This window comes from Canis lupus, chromosome 35 (genome assembly GCF_011100685.1).
Source record: "Canis lupus familiaris isolate Mischka breed German Shepherd chromosome 35, alternate assembly UU_Cfam_GSD_1.0, whole genome shotgun sequence".
Taxonomy (NCBI): Eukaryota; Metazoa; Chordata; class Mammalia; order Carnivora; family Canidae; genus Canis; species Canis lupus.
In genome coordinates, this window is record NC_049256.1 from 26,208,889 (window position 1) to 26,230,487 (window position 21,599).

The following is a 21,599-nucleotide window of genomic DNA, read 5'->3' on the forward strand; positions in this document are numbered from 1 at the left end:
TCATGCATAAATAAATAAAATCTTAAAAAGTAAAAAATAATAAAAAGAATGGGATTTGTAACAAAATCATTTAGGTTAATTAAAAGTAACCATTTACATTTTATAACAATATTACAAAAAGTATACATTATTATATAGCAATAAGAAAAGATTTGCTGATATACACACAACATGGATGAATATCAAACATAACATTGCCTATGGATGATGTGGAGATATAGGAATAAGGAACGAAGGTAAAAGGGGAGAAAGAAAGAAACAAAATGGCAGGGGGTAGAAATAATGAACTGAGCAGAGACCTCCCTGAAGATAACTTTCAGTAGAATGAATGAGAGGCATATTCCAAAGGAAGAGGAAAACAAAAGGTGAAGAAGTGAAGGTAGCAGGTGCATATCACTCAAATCTGGAGTTCATTAAGGGAAGACAGAAGAAAAACATTCTTTTCTGTCTGAAAAAAATAGTAGCTAGAAGTGGCAATTTTAAGATAAAGGAAAGCAATAAACATATGAAGGCCCAGGAGAAGGAGCATAGAAAATGAAATACTGAGGAAGCCTGAAAAGGAGCTAAGTAGGTTTCAAGTAAACATATCCAGAGGTGGGATCCAGAGCTTAGGGAGAGTGATTAGCTTTAACAAAGACTATGACTCCTTTGAAGACCAGAAATTCTGGTAAGAGGTAGGGAGAGAGATTCCCTAGGCTATGGGGAGAAGCCCCAACTTCTTAGGCTGCCCTGCACCAAATGGTTGGGATGCTTCTTCCATTCACATCCATTGGCTTCATCCATCTGGACAGGTATATGTAGGAAATTCTTTCTTCAACACACGTTTTTTTTCCCTCTTGTAGGTAAATGATCACATCAGGCTTGGAAACTGGCAGCCCTATGCATAAGGAAAGGCATGTGACCTGGCAGTGGTACTGGACATAATAAGATCTATAACTATCAATTATTTCATGACATAAGGCTATAGGGAGGGTTGGAGGAGGTTTTCAGGACTTGTTTTGAAGGCAGCACTCTGAAGAAGGGGAAAGGGAGTTGGCATTATGTTCAAGGAAGAGATGAAGATCATGGTGAAAAGTTCATTCATAACCAGGAAGATTCATGATTTGTCCCACTATTGAGAAAATGCTGTCTCACTGCCTCAGCCTTGGCTCCTTGGGGAGACTTGCTGGCAGACACAACAAACATGTTGCCTATAGTCAACTCTACCAACTGCAGACATTCACTTGGGAATGAAGAGCAGAAACATCTTATCACTAAACCTAAATATATCCATATTCATATATATATATGGAGTCTATGATGCATGAACTCCAACTCACAGCTTAAGTAAGCCCTTTCTATTAGGAGCCCAATTTGCTTTCCTGGACAAATGTCAAGACTCAAGGGGAAACCGCTTACCCACAAAGACTAGATTTCTGCAGTTCTCCAGCATCACATCTCTGTATAAGTCCCTCTAAATGGAGTCTGGGTGCCACTTTTCCTCCCTAAAATATATTGCCACATCTTGAAAAAAAATCAAAGCCCTCCCCCACAAAAAAACAGACAATACTTGTTCAGCAGAAGTTTTAGAACAAGCGAGAGGCATGCAGGTAGTGCCAGCGAATAAAGCTCTGAACACATGAAGTCAAGGCAAGTGTAACTCAAGTATCTGCTCTATGTTAAGATTTGTGCTGGGAATAAAGAAGTATAAAAATACTGTCAAGGTGATCCAGCCAGGAGGCTACTGTCATGAGCGGCTCCTCGGAACCCCGATACCCCAGCAGCAAGATCGGCCTTGTCTCCAGAGTATTCCCTACACCATCGAATCCTCTACACCATCAGTGTGGACAACACCATGGCGCTTGCCAAAGTGAGGTCTTTTGGTGCTGAAGACCGCCCCACAGATGGGCGGGTCCCCCAAGAGAGGAAGTGCGTGCCTGCATCATTTTCCTGGGAAACGATATCACACATACCTCCATGTGTGAACCTGCGAAAGCTCAGCATGCACTCCTGCATGATCCTGCTGTTGCTCCGTCTCCTCCAGGCTTGGGCTCGGCCACCTTCCAGCCACACATGCTTCACAGTCTCTTCGGAGGGATGCCACCCACAGCTAGCTGGCTGCCAGCCCTCTGCTCAGCCAGTAAGACCCACTTTCTTAGGTCTGGAGAAGCTGGTGAGCCTTGGTTCTCCTCCATCCCCACAGCCCATCTCAGAGCGTACTTGTCCTCAGAGCCACATCAGCTCACCTCGAAGGGAGCTGGTTTTCCATCTGTCCCAGGCTGCCAGAGCCCCATGCTGGAACAGGCTGTCCATGCTGGTTCTGTTGATAACCTGAAGGCCAAGAAGCTGTTACCTGGCAGGGCCCTGTGGGGTGCAGCAGCAAGACCACCAGTGATGTTGTCCAGTCAGCAGGTGTGCACAGTCACCGGTAGGTAAATGAGGACAATGGAAGGCCTCAGAGGAGGACATTAGGGACCAGACGAGTCAGGAAGCACACCAGAGGGCAAAACTGCCAGACTGATGTCAAAGAAAACACTACTAAGCTTGAAGGCAACTTTGCTTTTTTTTGAAGGCAACTTTGATTTTGAGACTGTCAATGCCCAGTTGAACAGAGCGGAGCTGGACAAAGAGCTTAAGGAGAAACTGAATTTTAAAGATGACAAAGCTGAGAAGGAGACAAGAAGGAGAAGTCAAATTTATATTCTCACCCTCCCTCCACCCACTGTAAAACAAAAACACAACTATTGACAATTGAGAAAAGACTGAGACATTTAGAAATTAAAAACACATTTCTAAGTAACTTGTGAGTCAAAGGAAAAAATCATTAGGGAAATCAGAAAATATTTCAAACTAAATGATAGTAAAAGTGCAACATAGCAAAATGCATGAGATCTTGCTGAACAGCTCTGTTAGAGGGAAGTTTGTACCTTTAAATGTTTATATTAGATAAAAAGATTTAAAATCAATTATGTAAGTGTCTATCTTGAGAAGCTAGAAAAAGAGCATATTAAGCCCAACTAAGTAAATAGCTGTTAAAGACTAGAAGGCAATGAAGTAGAAAATAGACAAAGGTTTAAGAAAAATCAATGGAAAAAGTAGTTTTTTTTGAAAATATTGGTAAAATTCATACTTCCTAGAAAAGCTGATCAAGAAAAAAGAGAAAGCACACAACTTATCAATATGAATAATGAGCAGAAGATATCATTACAGATTCTGTAGACATCAAAAAAATATTAAGGGTATTAGTATGAACAAACTCCTGCCACTAAATCCAACTAAGATGAAATGGGAAAATTCTATGAAAAATACAATAAAACTAGCACAAGAGGAAATAGAAAATATGAATAAATAGCCCTGTGTTTATTAAAGAAATTTAATGCATTATTAAATAGAATACTACAAAAAAGAAAAGAAGAAGAGGAGAGAAGAAAAGAGAAAAGAAGAGAAAGAAGAGAGAGAAGAGAAGAGAAGAGAAGAGAGAAGAGAAGAGAAGAGAAGAGAAGAGAAGAGAAGAGAAGAGAAGAGAAAGAGAGAAGAGAAGAGAAGAGAAGAGAAGAGAAGAGAAGAGAAGAGAAGAGAAGAGAAGAGAAGAGAAGAGAAGAGAAAACAACCCTCCGGGCCCACATGGTAAATTCCATCAAACACATAAGGAAGAAATAATACTATACTTCCCCCAAATCTTCCCAAAAATATAAAGGAAGGGAAGGGAACAGTTCCCAGGTTGTTTTATGGGGACAGCATAATCCTGACACCAAATCCCAACAAAAATATGATAAAATTATAGATCAATATCCTTCATGAACATAGATGCAACAATCCTTAAAAGTGTACTATCAGATAGGATCCACCAACATTTAAAACTTTTTTTTTTAAAGATTTACTTATTTTTATTTTAGAGAGAGAAAAAGAGTGGGAGAAGGGGCAGAGGGAGAGACAATCGCAAGCAGACTCCACAAAGAGTGCAGAGCCCAACATGGGGCTTGATTTCATGATCCTGAGATCAAGAATCCATCAGTATTTAAACAAAATAATATGTCAGGATCACATGGGGTTTATGCCTGAAATGTAAGGTTTACACAACATTTGAGTAATTGATGTAATTCATCATATTAACAAAATAAAGGAGAAAATTACATGATCTTTTAAATAGATGCAGAAAAGGTGATAAAATTCAATACCAATTTATTTTTTAAAAAGTCTTAGCAAACTAGGAATAGAATCAAAATTCTACAATTTAATACAACTGATTTATTTAATGGTGAAATATAAAAATTTCTGCTAAGATTGAATATAGGACATAGGCATCTGCTGTCATCATATCCATTCAGCATTGTACTAGAGGCTCTAGCTGGTGAAATAAAAGTAATAAATATGAGGAATAAACAGATAATAACCGAATATTTAATAAAATAAGACAAATAGAAGGCCTAAAGATTGGGAAAGAAGAAGTATAACTCTATATTCACAGTTAACATTATTTATATGGAAAACCCCAAGGAACCTACAAAACAATTACTGAAAAAAAATAAGTAAATATAACAAGGTGATACAATATAAGATCAGTATAAAAAAAATCAATTGCCAGGGCACCCAGGTGACTCAGTCAGTTAAGTGTCCAATTCGATTTCGCAGCTCAGGTCATGATCTCAGGGTCGTGAGATGGAGCCAAGGCTCCATGCTCAGTGAAGAGTCTACCTGAGATTCTACATGACATTCTCCCTCCCTCTGCTCTTCCCCTTGCTTGAGCTTCTTTCTTTCTAAAACAATAAGTAAAATTCTTTTTAAAAATTGTCTTTCTATATACTAGAAGCAAACAACCAGAAAATGAAATGCAAATGATTCCATTTCTATTATAAAAGCCATAAACTATTTAGGGTTAAAGTTAACAAAACACATGTATGAACTTTAAACTGAAAACTAAATAGATGGTTCAGAACATTAAAGAAAACTTAAATAAATTGAGAAATATACCATGTTCATAAACTGAAGACTCAATATTTTTTAGACACCAACTCTTCAAGATGGATGCATATATTTAATACAACCCTGGTCAAAATCACAACAGGAATTAAAACAAGAACTGACTATAAGGACTCAGGTGCTTGTAACCAACGTTCACAGCAGTAGTATTCACAACAGCCAAAAGGTAGAAACAACCTGAGTGTTGAACAAGAGATGAATGGATCATGTTATAATATGGATGAACTTGGAACACACTATAACACAATACATGCTATAACATGCCACACCCTATAACATGGATTAACCTTGAAAACATTATGCTAATTGAGATAAACCAGATACTAAAAGATAAATTATGTACTATTCCACTTCTATGTGTTGTCTAGAACAGGCAAATTCATAGATGCAGGAAGTAAAATGGAATTACTAAGGGTGGGGAGGAGGGTGATGAGGAGTGACTGCTCAGTGTGTTCCAGGGTTCTTTTGGGGTGAGGAAATGTTCTGAAATCAGATGGTGGTAGTGTTTGCACAACATTCTGAATACACTAAAAACTTCCCCAAGCAATTTAAAATAGCTAAAATGGGAAATTTTGTGTTGGGTATATTTTACTACGATTTGAAATTTCAAATAAAAATATAATGAAAATGGCAACAGTAGACGGTCTCCGGGTCCCTTGTAGATCTAGGATCGGGATCCTGGTCCTCTTGGATTACTCCGTGGCCCCTACACACGGCGGTCGCACACCCGGTCCACAGCTCTGCACACGCTCTCCACTCTGGTCCATCAGTTCCCTCCGGGATCTTCCACTGTTTCTCCTCCTCTGCGCCACACTACTCCGACGTACCTCGCCCCATCGGTGCTGTCCCCTATGAAGGGCCCGAACAATTGTACCGACTTTGGTGCCATGACACTGTCTCCTTCTTCTTCTGCCATGACACTGTCTTCTTCTTCTTCTTCTTCTTCTTCTTCTTCTTCTTCTTCTTCTCCTTCTCCTTCTCCTTCTCCTTCTTCTTCTTCTTCTTCCGACTTCGGTGCCATGACACTGTCTTCTTCTTCTTTCTTCTTCTTCTCCTTCTCCTTCTCCTTCTTCTTCTTATTCTTCTTCTTCTTCTTCGGTGCCATGACACTGTCTTCTTCTTCTTTCTTCTTCTTCTTCTTCTTCTTTCTTCTTCTTCTTCTTCTTCTTCTTCTTCTTCTTCTTCTTCTTCTTCTTCTTCCTCTTCTTCTTTTTTAATAAGGCAATAGCTCTGCCTTTTTTTTTAAGATTTTATTAATTTATTCATGAGAGTACACAGAGAGAGAGAGAGGCGGAGACACAGGCAGAGGGAGAAGCAGGCTCCATGACACTGTCTTCTTTTTCTTTCTTCTTCTTCTTCCTCTTCTTTTTTAATAAGGCAATAGCTCTGCCTTTTTTTTTTTTAAGATTTTATTTATTTATTCATGAGAGTACACAGAGAGAGAGAGAGGCGGAGACACAGGCAGAGGGAGAAGCAGGCCCCATGCAGGGAGCCCGATGTGGGACTCGATCCCGGGACTCCAGGACGGCGCCCCGGGCCGAAGACAGGCGCTAAACCGCTGAGCCACCCAGGGATCCCCTTCTATTAAAATTTTGTGTAGCAATCTAACAGATTAGGGTACGTCGCTATAGCCCTGGAGGGATCTGGAGGCGGGCAGAGCCAGGTCTCCGCCGTGAGCACGGGGGCCGCCCGCAGAGAGCCTGGAAGAGCCGCGTTCCGGGGACCCTGCGCAGGCCGGGGACGTGGGCGGGTACGCAGCTCCCAACCGCGCAGGCAGCAAGGGTCCGAGCTGCGCCGAGCGGCGCGCACCAGGCCGTCCAGGAGCCCCACCCCCTGCGACCTCGCAGCACCCCCTCCCCCACCGCGGGGAGGGCTCCGCACGCCGCGGGCCAGAACTCTCGGGCGCAGGCGCAGAGCCGCGCCGCCCACGCCCCCGCCGGCGCCCCAGTCCTGCCGCAGGTCTGCGCGGGGAGGACGAGGCCGGGCCCCACCGAGCGCGCGAGGAGCCGCTGCTGCCCGGGCCGCCTGGGTGAGCGGGTGAGCGAGCGAGCAGCGGGCGGGCGGGCGGGCTCCGCGCTAAGCCTTCCGGCTCCCTCGCACTCGGGTTCCATCCAGAGTAGGTCCGGCCGCGGGGGTGCCCGGCCTCGGTGTGTCCCGACGCGGGGCTGGAGGCGGCCGCTGAGTGCAACGCTCAGGGCGCCGGACGCCAGGCACCGGGCCTGGTCTGGGCGGGAGGGCCCGGAGGCCCTGGGAGGCCCTTTTCTAGCCCAAAGCCCGAGCGGGTTGCTTGTAGATCCTGCCGGGAGGCGCCTCCACGCCTGAGGCTCGGGGTGCGCTGGCCAGGGATCCGGTGCTGTCCTGGGACTGCGCTGCGGCCAGACGGTGGCCTCCAGCTGCATCCCCGCTCCCCTGGGCCCCCCAGACCCCCTGCCCCCCACGCCACAAGTCGAAGGGCCCCTGGGTGAGCCTGTCACTGGCCCTTGAGTTTCTACCCAGACTGACTTTAACCTCGCAATCACCCCATGACATATACTCTTAGTATCCCCGCGATGCCCATGAGGAAACTGAGGCACACAGAAATGAAGCACCTTCCTTGAAGTTACACAGCTTGTGAGTAGTAGCTTTTATTTTATGGTTCTGATGTTAATAGTTGGTACTTCAGATAGTAGGTCCTTGTTTATTGACAAATTCTGTGTATCAAATTCTGTGTTATTTTGAACCAGTTTCTGTGAACACTGTTGCCTGAAGACTATCTGTTAGTAGGTTTCAGGACTTGACAATCTGTGTTCCAGGGTCGAACTCTGGCTGCCTGGGCCCTGGTGCTGATTCCTTTGTGCGTAGGCAAGGTCTCCAGCAAGCAGTCCGCCCAAGACCAGAAAACAAAGCCCCTGGACAATAGCTATCCCAGAACCTTCAGAACCTGCTTCCTTCTGAATGAGAGAAATTCTTAATACTGAAGGGAATAGAAATAAGGGAGAAGTCTTGCTGGATTACACATTGATTTGAAGAGGAAATGGCATGGTCAAAAGAATTTCAGATGGTTAGGGTAATAGAAGGTGGACAGCGGTGGGAAGTTAGTCCCAGAAAAGCAGACTGGGTTGGCTGGTGCTGCAGCACTTATGACCTCTGTACTTGAGAGAAGAATGATTTGGTGGGGCTACAGTATGTAGAAAGCAGTAAGGTGATCCAGAGGTAGAAAGGAGGAAAAGAGAAAAGGACTTGCCACTCTATGGCAGAGAAATCCCTTGGATGGCACCTGAGCAAGGGAATGGCTCTGAGCTTGCAGACACAATAACCTCCTAGCCTCTCTGAAATATCTGAGGGTTCCCCGCTGAGACTTTTGTCACACACACCAGGCCTGCCTTCGAGTGCATCCTCCAAAGCCAGGAACTCATCTGTCCCTGCTCTAGAGCAGTAGCCGCTGAAGAGAGCCTCACACATTCTCTGAGAGCATCTTTGCTTAAATGTACACCCTCACAATTTTAAAATTAATTCATTTGAGATGTACACTGCAATAATATCTCTTTATGTTGTATATGATATTCTTTATTGTAAATGCTTTGCTGTCTTTTAACTTGTAGCATTAACAGAAGCTTTGTGAGAAGAGTAAGGACTGAGGTATGCCATCTTACAGTGTGGACCAGACTTTCAGAAAGGTGAGTAGACTTGCCCAGGGATGCCCAGCCTTATGGTGGTGGAGCAGTGTGAGCTGCCTTCCGCTTTGATCCTCAGGAGTAATTAAGAGACTGCTGTCATACTCTGCTTGAACTCCTATCCCATGTGAGGAAATTCATAAAGAGCCTGGATTTTGGCCTCAGATCACCTAGGGAGTTTAGGGAGGGTTTAGACTTGGTCCAGATCCATCCCTTTTACTTTTTATCATTAAAGAACTAGGGACTTTGGGTCACACATCAATGTCTATGGGAGGAGGTAGGCTTGCTTTTAGGCATTTGTTTTACCTCAACCCTTACAGTTGCATTCAGTTGGCCAGATGTGGACATTACCAGACCAGTGATTCTGGCTGCCTGGGATACGGCCTTTGCTAGCTTTGCCTTTGACCCAAAAGAAAACCAAGAGGAGGCAGAAGAGGTAAAGGCAATTGTCATCTTACTAGAAGAGCTATGTCCCATGTAAGTAAAGGATTCTTCCTTCTTTTCTGAGGGTGTCATTTCACCAAGCAGGCGATACATTTATATCTCTTTTCGTAGAACTTCCCTTGGGTGAGTCTGCCACATTTTGCCCAGGATGGGACTATTCCTTGTTTGTCTGCTGACTTATTACCCTTAATGTCTTCCTCCTTTTCTCAATTTCATCATTAGGTGATGATGAAACACCTTACTGGCCTGTTTCTTAAATGGTTTTATCTGAAACATGGACCTTAGGATCTCACATGTCTCTGGTGATTTGAAAAAGACAAGGTTCACATTAGTCTAATCCCCTTAGTCTAAGCACACATGTATGTGCCTTAGTATTTGGGACCTAAAACTAAACTCCAGGAATCAGAAAGCTTTGTACCAAACAATCAAGTCCAACATCTTCATTGGACGGATGAAACATAAATAGATTGATTATTTTCCCCTGGTTTTTATATAGCTATCAACAGAACTACGATCAAAATCCAGATTACCGAGGCACCTGGGTGGCACAGTCAGTTAAGCATCCAACTCTTGGTTTCAGCTCAGATCATGATTTCAAGGTTGTGGGATCAAACTCATTGGGTTCTGTGCTTAGAGTAGACTGCAGAGATTCTCTCTCTGCCTCTCCCTCTGCCCTCTCCACTCAAATGAATAAATAGATTTTTTTTTAAGTCCAGATTACCTGGTAAATGCTTACATCACAGGACCTCTATCTAATGTTTCACTGCATCGTGCCAGCGGTGCCACCTGCACTGAGGTGACCTGAAAATTTAATGCTCAGGTTATATAGATAGGGCTTTTGCATGACTGGGACTCACTGTAGCCTCTCAGGGCAGTCACCTTTCAGAGGCAGGCACTCTCTAAACCCCCATGGTGTTCTGTGGTTACGGTCATGCTGGTACCCTGGGATCGGTGGAGGTTAATTTCTTGGCCATTTAGGGGCCACAGGAGTGGAGAGTGCAACTCAAGTGTTGTTCTCTAGTGAGTTTGAGTCCAGTATTTAACACTTAGCTTTGGGCCAAATTACTTAACCTCTTCATTTCTCAGTTCTTCATTTGTATTATGGAAATAACAGTAGTACCCCACTCACTGTTGTGAAGCATAAATGAGTCCATATTCATGAAATGTTTATAATGGGCAGATCCACAAGACCTAAAGAATCTCCCAAGTTAGGGTCTTCTGTTTTAATGTAGAAACTTTCCCCAGTGGAGTTTCTATGTTATCGATCATGTGTCACATATACTAACATAAAATGTATATTATACTTATATATATATAATGAATTTATTTGAAATGCCAAAACAACTACAGTTTGGGATACCTGTACTACATGGTATATATGTGAATTGAATTATGTAGATAAACCGATAGCACATTGGCTCAGTTTGTCAATCCCAAGGTGTGAACGAGCATGAAGGAGAACTATCAACCTCAAACTGGCCATCTCCTTTGACTTCTGTCCTAGTTCTTTTCTCTAGTCAGGATATTCTGCTTACTTTTAGGTAGCTTATGTTTTCATGGTCCTAGGAAGACAATTTACAAAGATCTTCAAATTTTAGATCTTCCTGATTAGAGGGAAGACCTAAACCACCAAAAACCTAAACATTTTCTATATCTCTTCTCCAGGATGGAATATTAAATGTACTAATGTAGTAATATTCCACTGTGAATAGAAGTCCCATTTGCTATCCTGAAATAAAACTTACAGATAATATTACCTATAGATATAATTTCTGAATATCAATATATTATCTAACTCTGATATGAAGGAAAGAATTTATATTAGGATAGTATATATTTCATTGTGTACAGATTGGATGAAATAGAGGCCTGCACCTATTCACAGAATCACTGTGCATACAACAGCTCCAAATATAGCCTGATACATGAATGTCGTATTTGTGAATCTAACTCCATAAGTGGTTTAATTTTCCTGAAATGGTGAACAATTCTTAACATCTAAAGAAGGAGAAGTATATTTCCTTAATTTTCCAATATCTATCAGCTATGCAAAATATATTGTAGCTCTATGTAATATAGTGTTATGTTCTAGCCTAAGGTAACTATTAACTTTTTTAAAATTATTTTTTTTTAATTTTAATTTTTATTTTTTTTTAAGATTTTATTATTTATTCATGATAACACACAGAGGAGACAGAGAGAAAGAGGCAGAGGCACAGGCGGAGGGAAGAAGCAGGCTCCATGCAGGGAGTCCGACGTGGGACTCGATCCCGGGGTCTCCAGGGTCACGCCCTGGGATGAAGGCAGGTGCTAAACTGCTGAGCCACCCGGGCTGCCCTATTTATTTATTTTTAAAGATTTTATTTGTTTATTCATGAGAGACACAGAAAGAATGGCAGAGACACAGCCAGAGGGAGAAGCAGGCTCCATGCATGAAGCCTGATGTGGGACTCCATCCTGGGACTCCAGGATCACGCCTTGAGCGGAAGGCAGATGTTCAACTGCTGAGCCACCCAGGTGTCCCTTAACTTTTTTTTTTAGAGCAGGGGGAGGGGCAAAGAGAGGAGAGAGAGAATCTTAAGCAGGCTTCATGCCCAGCACAGAACTTAACACAGGGCTGGATCTCATAACCCTTAGATCATGACCTGAGCCAAAATCAAGTGTCAGACACTTAACTGACTGAGCCACCCAGGCGCCCCTATTAACAACTTTTGAAAGTCATACAGGATGAGGAACATTTTTTTGTTTTGCAGGAATATCCATTATCCCTGACCCCCACTAAATTCCAATAGCACCATCCAATCAACATGACAATCCCCCAAAAAACCCTCACCAATTCCCGGAACTCTCCCTGGGAAGTAGTACTACTGCCTTGAGAATTACTGTAATAAAAGAAATAACAGTGAAGTGTCAACAGAGTAATGATGGAGAAGCTGAAGTGTCTCTGCTATAAGAATGAGGCCAGGGATCCCTGGGTGGCGCAGCGGTTTGGCGCCTGCCTTTGGCCCAGGGCGCGATCCTGGAGTCCCGGGATCGAATCCCACGTCGGGCTCCCGGTGCATGGAGCCTGCTTCTCCCTCTGCCTGTGTCTCTGCCTCTATCTCTCTCTCTCTGTGACTATCATAAAATAAAAAAAAAAATTAAAAAAAAAAAAAAAAGAAGAATGAGGCCAGCCACCTTGTAAGAAGGCAAATTCCTACTAAGGAATGATGGTACCATAAAGTATGCAGCTGGATCTTACTGGAAGGTTCTATATAAATGAGACTTATTTAGTCTAGTGGTAGGGCTTCTGTGTTCTCTGTTTCCAGATGAAAGGCATGGTTTTGGCAAAGCTGAGTCCCAACAACATCATCATACTGCCATTGAGGTTCTGTATGCATGACTTCTTGGTGGATGTCCAAGGTTCACCTGTGCATCTGGGAGGTTCCCAGTCTACAAGAAAGGAAATACCTGTGAAACTAAATTATGTCTTGACCCAGGGGAGTTTAAACTATGCTGTGAGCAGAAGCTTTAGAGGAAATGTTATAGTTTGTAGCCTGTTGTCAAGCACAAGTGCTCAAGAGGAATCCACAAGAGAATGGCTTAAAGAAAAAGCATTAGTGGGGAAGGCTGAGTTTATATTTTAGACCCTCCCGCTCTGTGAGGAACGTTCGTTGGGGAGCACATTTTTCAGGCAACCCGGAGTATGTTTCTAAGGTTCTTTTTGGACAATTCTACTTGTCAAGTTAGATGAAGTTATAAAATACAAATGTCTGGGCCCCATATCATACCTATTAGTTCTGAAGCAAAGCCCAAGTATCTTGAATAATAAGTTCCACAGGGGATTCTGATGTGAATGTGTATAACCTTCTGGAACCCAATTTTGGCCTCTTTCAGAAAGCCATTTTCACCAGGCCCTCCTCCCACAGTTTCTGAACGTTTACACTCTTGTTTCTATAGGTCAAAGCATTAAGATTGCACTCTGAATAGCCCCGTGTCTCCAGCACCCAGAGCCTTGTGTTAAATCATCATTTCCCATCAGGAATCCCAGCATGTGAACTGGACATGGTCCTTCAGTTAGAGAGAGAACAGCTGTGATAGCTGAATCTTCAGGAAACCAAAGAGGGCAGTGAGTGAAACTACCTGTTTGGGTAAGTGACCCATGAAAAGACCACCAATTTGATATTTAAGAGACATGAGTTCTAGTCTGACCTCTTGGAATTCGCCGGGTAACTTGAGTCTGCTTTCTATTTGTCAGATAAATATGAGCTGGCCTGGGTGAATTCTGATAGTAGTGTTGTTTAGAAGAATTCCTAAACTAATTGGAAGGATGGTGGGGAGACAGGTAGGGGTGGCAGTGTCGTAGATAGCATGTCTTAAATCCTATTCTCTCTCAATCCCATGAAAATGATTACATCCAAGCTTGATAGAATCATCCTTACTGTGCTTTTTTAGAGGGTATCTTTTCTACACTTCAGAGTCTACTCTTCTCATCCCTTTCCTTTCTCCCATTTACCATTGCTGATGATCAGTTACAGTAACTGACAGATCATTTTACCTCCTAATCCCCTACTCTCTGCTCATCAACTGGCATATCTGCTTATTTCCATTTTGGGGGGCTCAGCGTAGTACACAGTCACCCTTCCTGTATATCCTGGTATATCCTGATGTCTCTGAGCTTCCTGTGCGGAGTAAAAAAATTCTGCCTGTTATCTCTTCTGCCCCATTCACTTCCCTCCTCTAACTGTCCCTTTTTGTTTTCTTCCCATATAAAGTTGCTAGTGTGCGTGAATTGCAAATTTTTGTCGTTTTTTTTTTTTTTTTTTTTTTTTTTTTCTGCTGGTTTATTTTCCTTGTTCTCCATACTAGATGCCAGTGACATCTGCACTTTAAATGTCTTTCAGATAGGGAGATTTGAACTGAGCCAAAGCATCTACACCTATCAGGCTATTTCTGAAGAACTAAAGTTTTCAGGGTCAGCGATGGAAATTCTCAGGGAATACTGCCCAAGGTCCTGCAAATGAAGAGGCCTATAAAGACAAGGGCCGGTTATCAAGGCAGACAAAATGTCCTGTACAAAAGATATCTTTCGAGAAAACAGCCATCGGAAAAGTGTCAATGACCCTCAAGGAAATTTTCACTAGAGAGAGAGCTCCTGAATCAGTGAATTTAGCCTAAGCTCAAAAGCTAATATGCAGCAGGACATTCCAAACGGAGCTAGATCCCCCATGTCTAGGAAGAATTCCAAAGATAATTCAGACTTTATTGAACACCAAAAACTTTTCCCACAAAAGAAACTTTGTAAATGCATTGAGTGTGGGAAAGCCTTCAGTTACAAATCAGACCTTATCATTCACAGTAGAATTCATGGTGGAGAAAAGCCTTTTGAATGCAATGAGTGTGGGAAGACTTTTAGCCGAAGTACACACCTTATTGAGCACCAGAGAACTCACACTGGAGAGAAGCCATATGAATGCAGTGACTGTGGGAAAGCTTTTAGCCGGAGCACTCATCTTAGTCTACATCAGAGGATCCACACTGGAGAAAAACCATACGAATGCAGTGAATGTGGAAAAGCCTTCAGCCGAAGCACTAACCTCAGTCAACATCAGCGAACCCACACTCAAGAAAAACCCTACAAGTGTAATGAATGTGGAAAAGCCTTTGGTGATCGTTCCACCATAATTCAGCACCAACGAATCCATACCGGTGAGAACCCCTATGAGTGCAGTGAATGTGGAAAGGCCTTCAGCTGGATCTCCTCCCTTATTGAGCACCAGAGAACACACACTGGAGAGAACCCCTATGCATGCTGTGAGTGTGGGAAAGTGTTCAGTCGAGGCTCATCCCTCACCGAGCACCAGAGAATCCACACGGGAGAGAAGCCCCATGAGTGCAGAGAGTGTGGGAAGGGCTTCAGTCGGGGCTCCTCCCTTCTTATTCACCAGAGGACTCACACTGGAGAGAAGCCCTACAAATGTAATGACTGTGGGAAAGCCTTTGGTCAAAGTTCAACACTCATCAGACATCAGCAACTTCACACCAAAGAATGATATTTGAGCTTTCATCAGTGTTCACAAAAGAGCACACAGCATTAACTTCCTACAGCTGAAAAGAAAAATATAGATATCTTTGAAGTTTTCTTCTGTACTAGCTAGCTATAAGCTACTTTCAAGTTAGCCTGCCTGCCTTCCTTTCTGTAAACTAGATGCTGAAATGAGTGCTTGGTACAAGGGGATGATTTTAAGAACCTGATACAGTCCATCTCCTCTTCTGGAGGACTCCAGCCGTAGTGTATAGACCTACTTGACACCTTGTATTTGCCCACTTTATCTATTCCATGGGGCTTAGGTCCCTGAACAGTCAGGGAACTTTGTTTCCCAAGCACATCAGCCCCATCAGCAAAGAGGAAATCCAATGTGTGACTGTGTGAGTGTTTCAGTGTGAGTGATACTGGCTCCAGTAGCAGAAGAGAAGGAGCTGGCTTTAGAACAGGACAAAAAGCTTCCCACTAGTTTGGTGATAATAGTGTTGAGGTAAATTCAGTCTCTTTTATAAGGACAGATTTCTCTCTTACACCTTTTTTTTTACTGTAGTAGATTTTCCTCAAAGTATAAACCATAGTTCTAATGTGCCTAATTAATCCTAATATTATTTTATCTTATTCTTACCAAGACTGTCTTAAGACTTTCATTTAGTTCTTCCAGTATTTAAAAAAAAAATGCTGCCCTAGTTTTAAATTTTTCTTTTGTTTATAGACTTCATGAAATGTACACCCTCTGGCCCCAACTCTCCCAAATCCTATAAAGCTGATCTCTCAAGGACAAATTCAGTGCCTATTTCTTAGTCTTTTTTTTCTACTTGACATTTGCAGAACTGGCACTTTTGGCCATGCTTATGCCTTAAAATTTTAACTTCTTCTGGCATCCTATTCTGTGCTGATCCACACTTTTCCTACCTCCCAGACACTCTGATGAACAATGATCAGCTCTAGAACTTTAGGCAAGAGTTAGACCAGAATAATCTCATTTTATCAGGTTATATATATAATACCTGAGGTTACTCAATTAGATTGTAAGCTTCTTGAAGACAAAAATCTTTTAGATCCCTGTAAAACATCCAAAGTGCTGAATAGTCACTAAATGATCTGTAATTCCTGCCTACTTTCTCCCAGGTAATCAGTCTGCTAGGTTTCATTTGAAATGGCTTATGAGTTGATTTCTCCCTCTATTCTTGGTGCTGCTGCTAGGTGCTAGGTGCTCAGCAGTTTGGGCCCAGATTACTAGAGTCAACACTGCTGCCCTTGTCTCCCTGTCTTGATTTAGCTGCCTGACTAAACCACCACCTTGTTCAAGGAGGCCACAGTTCCCAGGAAAAAGATCAGATGGTTTAATTCCAAGGCCTTCCACAGTTAGATCTATTTACTTATTTTCCTTTACTCCCCAGGAGCTGTGGGCAGGCCTTTCCTGTGTGTTTACTATGCCCTATTCTCACGTGGCTCCTTTTCACATGATTCTATGGCACCCTTTCACATGTCCTGCTTTCCTCCTGGTATCGCCAGAAATCCTGTCCACTTTGTAAAAGGCCTTTCTCAAATCCTGCCTCATCTGACAGTCTGAGTCCCCCACCTCAGAAGTGCTTTGCTCTGGAGGTTTGAATTTATTTTCCTGCATTACAAACTTTCCTGTTCTGTTTTCTGATTCTTTCAGGTGCTTTTTTCCCAGAAGCTTCTGAAGTTAGAAATTGTCTTAAATCTCTCAGAAGCCCCATCTAAATACATGGTATAATACAGATCTGGACTCTAGTTTTAATCCAGACCAGCAGGGTTTAATTTACGAGTACAATCTCTTTAGTCTTTTGAAGGGAGAGATAACCTCATAAAAATTTTGGTCCTTTTTGTCCTACCTTGAATTATATAAATTCACTCTTGGGACAAATTTTCCTTTGGAGTTCCAGGGATGCTGGCCTCCTGGCTTTCCCTTCCCAGAGACTGTTGTAAGGAATAAGGGAGCTTATTCATGTAAAATGATGAAAACAGTGCCTAACATAAAGTAAATGCTCAATAAATGCTAATTGTTATGATTCTGCGGTGCATCAACCTATAGCCTTTCATTTCATCTCCTGCAGGGTCTGTAAATCCAGTGCCAGAAATGGAAAACTAGGATTACAATTATATTAGAAGACATTTCTGCTAACTGTAATGATAGGCAACAGCCATCTATTTTATTATAACTATCACGTGTCAAAAAGGATTCAATATAACTTTAAGATTGATAAACTAAAAACTTAAACACATATAAGTCAGCTTTAGAAAAAGGAGAAAGCCTTGGAGACCAAGATCAAGACAATCTATGGTATGCTATAGTTACCCAGATAGAGGTGCCAACAGAGCATTCCGCCAACTGAGGTTAGTTACTTTGTATTTAGAAAGAAAAATATATCCATTCTTCAAGGACAGCAAAGCTTTCCTAATAGACTTAAGATGAATTTCTCCATTTCTCTGCATTTAATTATACAATGCATTTGAAACCAAAACAAAAAACAATATATTTTCCACAACATCTAACATGTAAGTTCTACAGTAAATGAATATTTAGTTCATAGTGGAAGGCTATGAAAGGTAGGGGCAAAGATTGTCTTGGGGTGGAGTGGGGTTAGAAGGAGCAGAGCATAGAGCAGATAAACACATAATAACCGTGAGCCATAAGAAAAGCTCTTTTCACCCATTTGAGTCTTAATTTCCTGCCCTATACAATGAAAAAATCTGAAGTTTACAGATGTTAAGATACTTACCAAACACCAGGATTTGAGCCCAGTTCTGCTAACCAGTACTGGACCACATAAGGTGGCAGGAAGGAGAGAACTATGAGTACAGGCCAGGGATCCCTGGGTGGCGCAGCGGTTTGGCGCCTGCCTTTGGCCCAGGGCGCGATCCTGGAGACCCGGGATCGAATCCCACATCGGGTTCCCGGTGCATGGAGCCTGCTTTTCCCTCTGCCTGTGTCTCTGCCTCTCTCTCTCTCTCTCTCTCTCTCACTGTGTGCCTATCATAAATAAATAAAATAAAATAAAATATGAGTACAGGCCAAAAGGAGGGGAAAGGCCCTGTGTGCTCCTGGATATGCACTGGACAGTCCAACAGGGAGAGAACAATGAGTTCAGACCCAAGTTTGGAGAGCCCCTGTCTCCTCCACAAGATGCGATGTCAATCAGGGAGAAAACTGTGAGTGCAGGCAAAGAGGTAGGGAGAGGCCCTGTCTGCTCTACAAGATGCAGTGGACTGTCCAACGGGGAGAGAACTGTGAGTATAGGCAGAGAAGTGGGGAGAAGCCCTGTGTGCTCCCAAAGATGCACTGGACAATCAGGAGAGAATTGGGAGTCCAGGCACAGAGTTTGGTAGAGGCCTGTTCTGCTCCTGGAATGGGCTTGACTATCCATCAGGGAGAAAAATGTGAATATAGGCACAGAGGTAGGGGGTGACCGTCTATGCTCCAGGAGGTGCATTGGACTGTCCATTAGGGAGAGAACTGTGAGAATAAGCACAGAGATGTACAGAGGCCTGGTCTGCTTCTAGACATGTGCACCACTCTCCATTTCAGAGGGAGAATCATTTCAGAGGTGGGGAGAGGCCCGTTCTGCTCCTAGGGATGTGCTGGACTCTCCATCAGGAAGAGAAGTTTGAATACAAGCACAGAGGTGGGGAGAGGCTCTCTCTGCTCCTAGAGATAGGCTGGACTACCTATCAGGGCGATAACTGTGAGTACACACACTGAGTTAGGGAGAGACCCTGTCTGCTCCTAGAGATGCGCTGGACTGTTCATGGCAGGGAGAGAACTGTGAGTAAAGGCACAGAGGTGGGGAGAGGGCCTCTCTGCTCCCAGAGATATGTTGGATTGTCCACGGTAGGGAGGTAACTGTGAGTTCAGGAACTCAGGCGTGGAGATGCCCTGTCTGCTTCAGGAGATGGGCTGGACTGTGAATCAAGGAAAGATTGGGGAGGTGGGGAGAAGCTGTGTCTGACACTGGAGATATGCTGGACTGTCCATTACAGAGTAAACTGTGAGATAGGCACAGAGGTGGGGAGAGGCCCTGTGTACTCCTGGAGATGAGCTGGAGTGTCCATCAGGGAGAGAAGTGTGAATACAGGCACAGACTGTGGAGAAGACCTGTCTGCTCCTTGGATAATTTCCAAGGCAGGTAGAAAACTGTGAGTATAGGCACAGAGGTGCTGAGAGGCCCTCTCTGCTCCAGGAGATGTGCTGGACTGTCCATCAGGGAGAAAACTGTGAGTACAGGCTCAAAGGTGCAGAGATGCCCTGTGTGCTCAAGGAGGTGTGCTGCACTGTCCATCAAGGAGATACCTGTTTGTATAGACACTGTGGTAGGGAGAGACCCTGTTTGCTCCTAGAGATGCACTGAACTGCCCATGGCAGGAAGAGAACTGTGAGTGTAGGCCCAGAGGTGAGAGAAGCCCTGTTTGCTCCTGGAGATGTGCTGGATGGTAGATCAGGGGAGAACTGTAAGTATAAGCACAGAGGTGGGGAGAGGTCATGTCTTTTCTGGTAGATGTGTTGGACTGTCCATGGCAGGGAGAGAACTCTTGAGTTCAGGCACAGAGGTGCAGAGAGGCCCTGTCTGCTCAGGAGACGGGCTGGACTGTGAATCAAGGAGAGAACTAGGGAATCCCTGGTTGTCTCAGCAGTTTAGTGCCCCTCCTTCGGCCCAGGGTGTGATCCCGGGGCCCAGGGATCGAGTCCTGCATCGGGCTCCCTGCATGGAGCCTGCTTCTCTCTCTCTGTGGGTCTCTGCCTCTCTCTGTGTATCTCTCATGAATAAATAAATAAAATCTTAAAAAAAAAAAAAAAGAGGAGAGAACCGTAAGTACCAGCACAGAGGTGGGGAAAGGCCGTGTCTGCTGTTAAAGATATGCGGGACTGTCCATCATGGAGAAAACTGAGCACAAGCACAGAGGTACAGAGGCCTCTCGGCTCCCTAGAGATGCACTGGACTGTCCATCAGGGAGAGAAGTGTGTGTACAGACACTGAGGTAGGGGGCGGCTATGTCTGCTGCTGGAGATGTGCTGGACTAGTTATCAGGGAGAGTATTTTGAGTACAGGCACAGAGGTGAGGAAAGCCCTGTCTACCCCTGGAGATGAACTGGAGTGTCCTTCAGGGAGAGAACTGTGAGTACTGGCACAGATTGGTGAGAGGACCTGTCTGCTCCGGAGATGCGCTGTAATTTCCAAGGCAGGGAGAGAACTGTGAGGACAGTCACAGAGGTAGGGATATGTCCCTTTTGTTCCTAGAGATGCACTGGACCGTCCATCATGGAGAAAACTATGAGCATAGGCAATGAGGTAGGGAGCAGCCCTATCTGTTCCTAGAGATACGCTGGACTGTCCATCAGGGAGAGAACCGTTAGTGTAGGCAAAGAGGTAGGGAGTGGCCCTGTCTGTTCCTAGAAATGCGCTGGACCGTATATCAAGGAGACAACTGAGTCCAGGCACAGAGGTCCGGAGAAGCCTTGTATGGTGCTCGAGATGCACTGGACTGTCCATGGCTGGAGTGAAATGTGAATACATGCACAGAGGTGGGGAGAGGCCGTGTCCCCTCCAGAGATGTGTTGGAATATCCATCAAGGAAAGTACTGTGTGTACAGACACAGGTGCGGAGAGGCGCTGTCCTCTCCCCGAGTTGGGTGGGACTCTCCATAGCAGGGAGAGAATTGTGAGTACAGTCAGAGAGGTGGGGAGAGACCCTGTCTGCTCCTGGAGATATGCTGGACTGTCCATCTGGGAGAGAACTGTGAGTACCAGCACAGAGGTGGGAAGAGGCTGTGTCTGACCCTGGAGGTATGCTGGACTGTCCATTACAGAGTAAACTGTGAGATAGGCACAATGGTGGGGAGAGGCCCTGTGTACTCCTGGAGTTGAGCTGGAGTGTTGTCCATCAGGGAGAGAACTGTGAGTACAGGCACAGAGTGGGGAGAGATGTGTGTTCCAGATATGAATTGGTTGTCCATGGAGGGGAAAGAAACGTGAGTACAGGCACAGAGTTATGGAGAGGCCCTGTGTGCTCCAGGAGATTGCTGGACTGTCCATGGTAGGGAGAGGACTGCGAGTACAGGCACAGAGGTAGGGAGAGGCACCTTCTGCAACTTGAGATGCGCTAGACTGTCCATGACGGAGAGAAGTATGATTACCAGTACAGAGCTGGGGAGAGGCCCTTTGTGCTCATGGAGATGTCCTGGAGTGTCCATCAGGGAGAGGACTGTGAATACAGGCACAGAGGTAGGGAGAGACCCGTGTCTGCTAGAGCTGGGGTGGAGTGTCCATGGCAGGCAGAGAACTGTGAGTAAAGGCACGGGGGGGAGAGGCCCTTTGTGCTTATGGAGATGTCCTGGAGTGTCCATCAGGGAGAGAACTGTGAATAAAGGCACAGAGGTAGGGAAAGACCCGTGTCTGCTAGAGCTGGGGTGGAGTGTCCATGGCAGGCAGAGAACTGTGCGTAAAGGCACGGGGGGAGAGGCCCGTTCTGCTCCTATACATGCACTGGACTGTCCA

The 21,599-nt window shown here is 44.2% G+C and overlaps 1 protein-coding gene and 1 pseudogene across 6 annotated transcripts in view; both read left to right on the forward strand.

Annotated features, from left to right (window-relative positions):
- The first annotated feature begins 1,728 nt into the window (after positions 1–1,728).
- On the forward strand, positions 1,729–3,163 carry LOC111094039 (annotated as a pseudogene).
- Positions 3,164–6,909: 3,746 nt separating this feature from the next.
- Positions 6,910–21,599, forward strand: part of ZNF391 (zinc finger protein 391) — a 42,452-nt gene continuing 27,762 nt past the window's right edge. Inside the window, exons 1-6 of one of the 6 annotated variants that reach the window (XM_038584397.1) lie at positions 6,912–6,996; positions 7,499–7,569; positions 8,541–8,615; positions 8,933–9,089; positions 12,996–13,186; positions 13,940–17,121. In XM_038584397.1, coding sequence (XP_038440325.1) covers positions 14,228–15,088 — 861 coding nt within the window. In that variant the 5' untranslated portion in view covers positions 6,912–6,996; positions 7,499–7,569; positions 8,541–8,615; ... (1 more) ...; positions 12,996–13,186; positions 13,940–14,227 and the 3' untranslated portion in view covers positions 15,089–17,121. Of the gene's footprint in view, positions 6,997–7,498; positions 7,570–8,540; positions 8,616–8,922; positions 9,090–12,995; positions 13,187–13,939; positions 17,122–21,599 lie in introns of those variants that run through there. The other 5 variants (XM_038584394.1, XM_038584395.1, XR_005384417.1 and 2 more) reach the window with 5 other exon arrangements.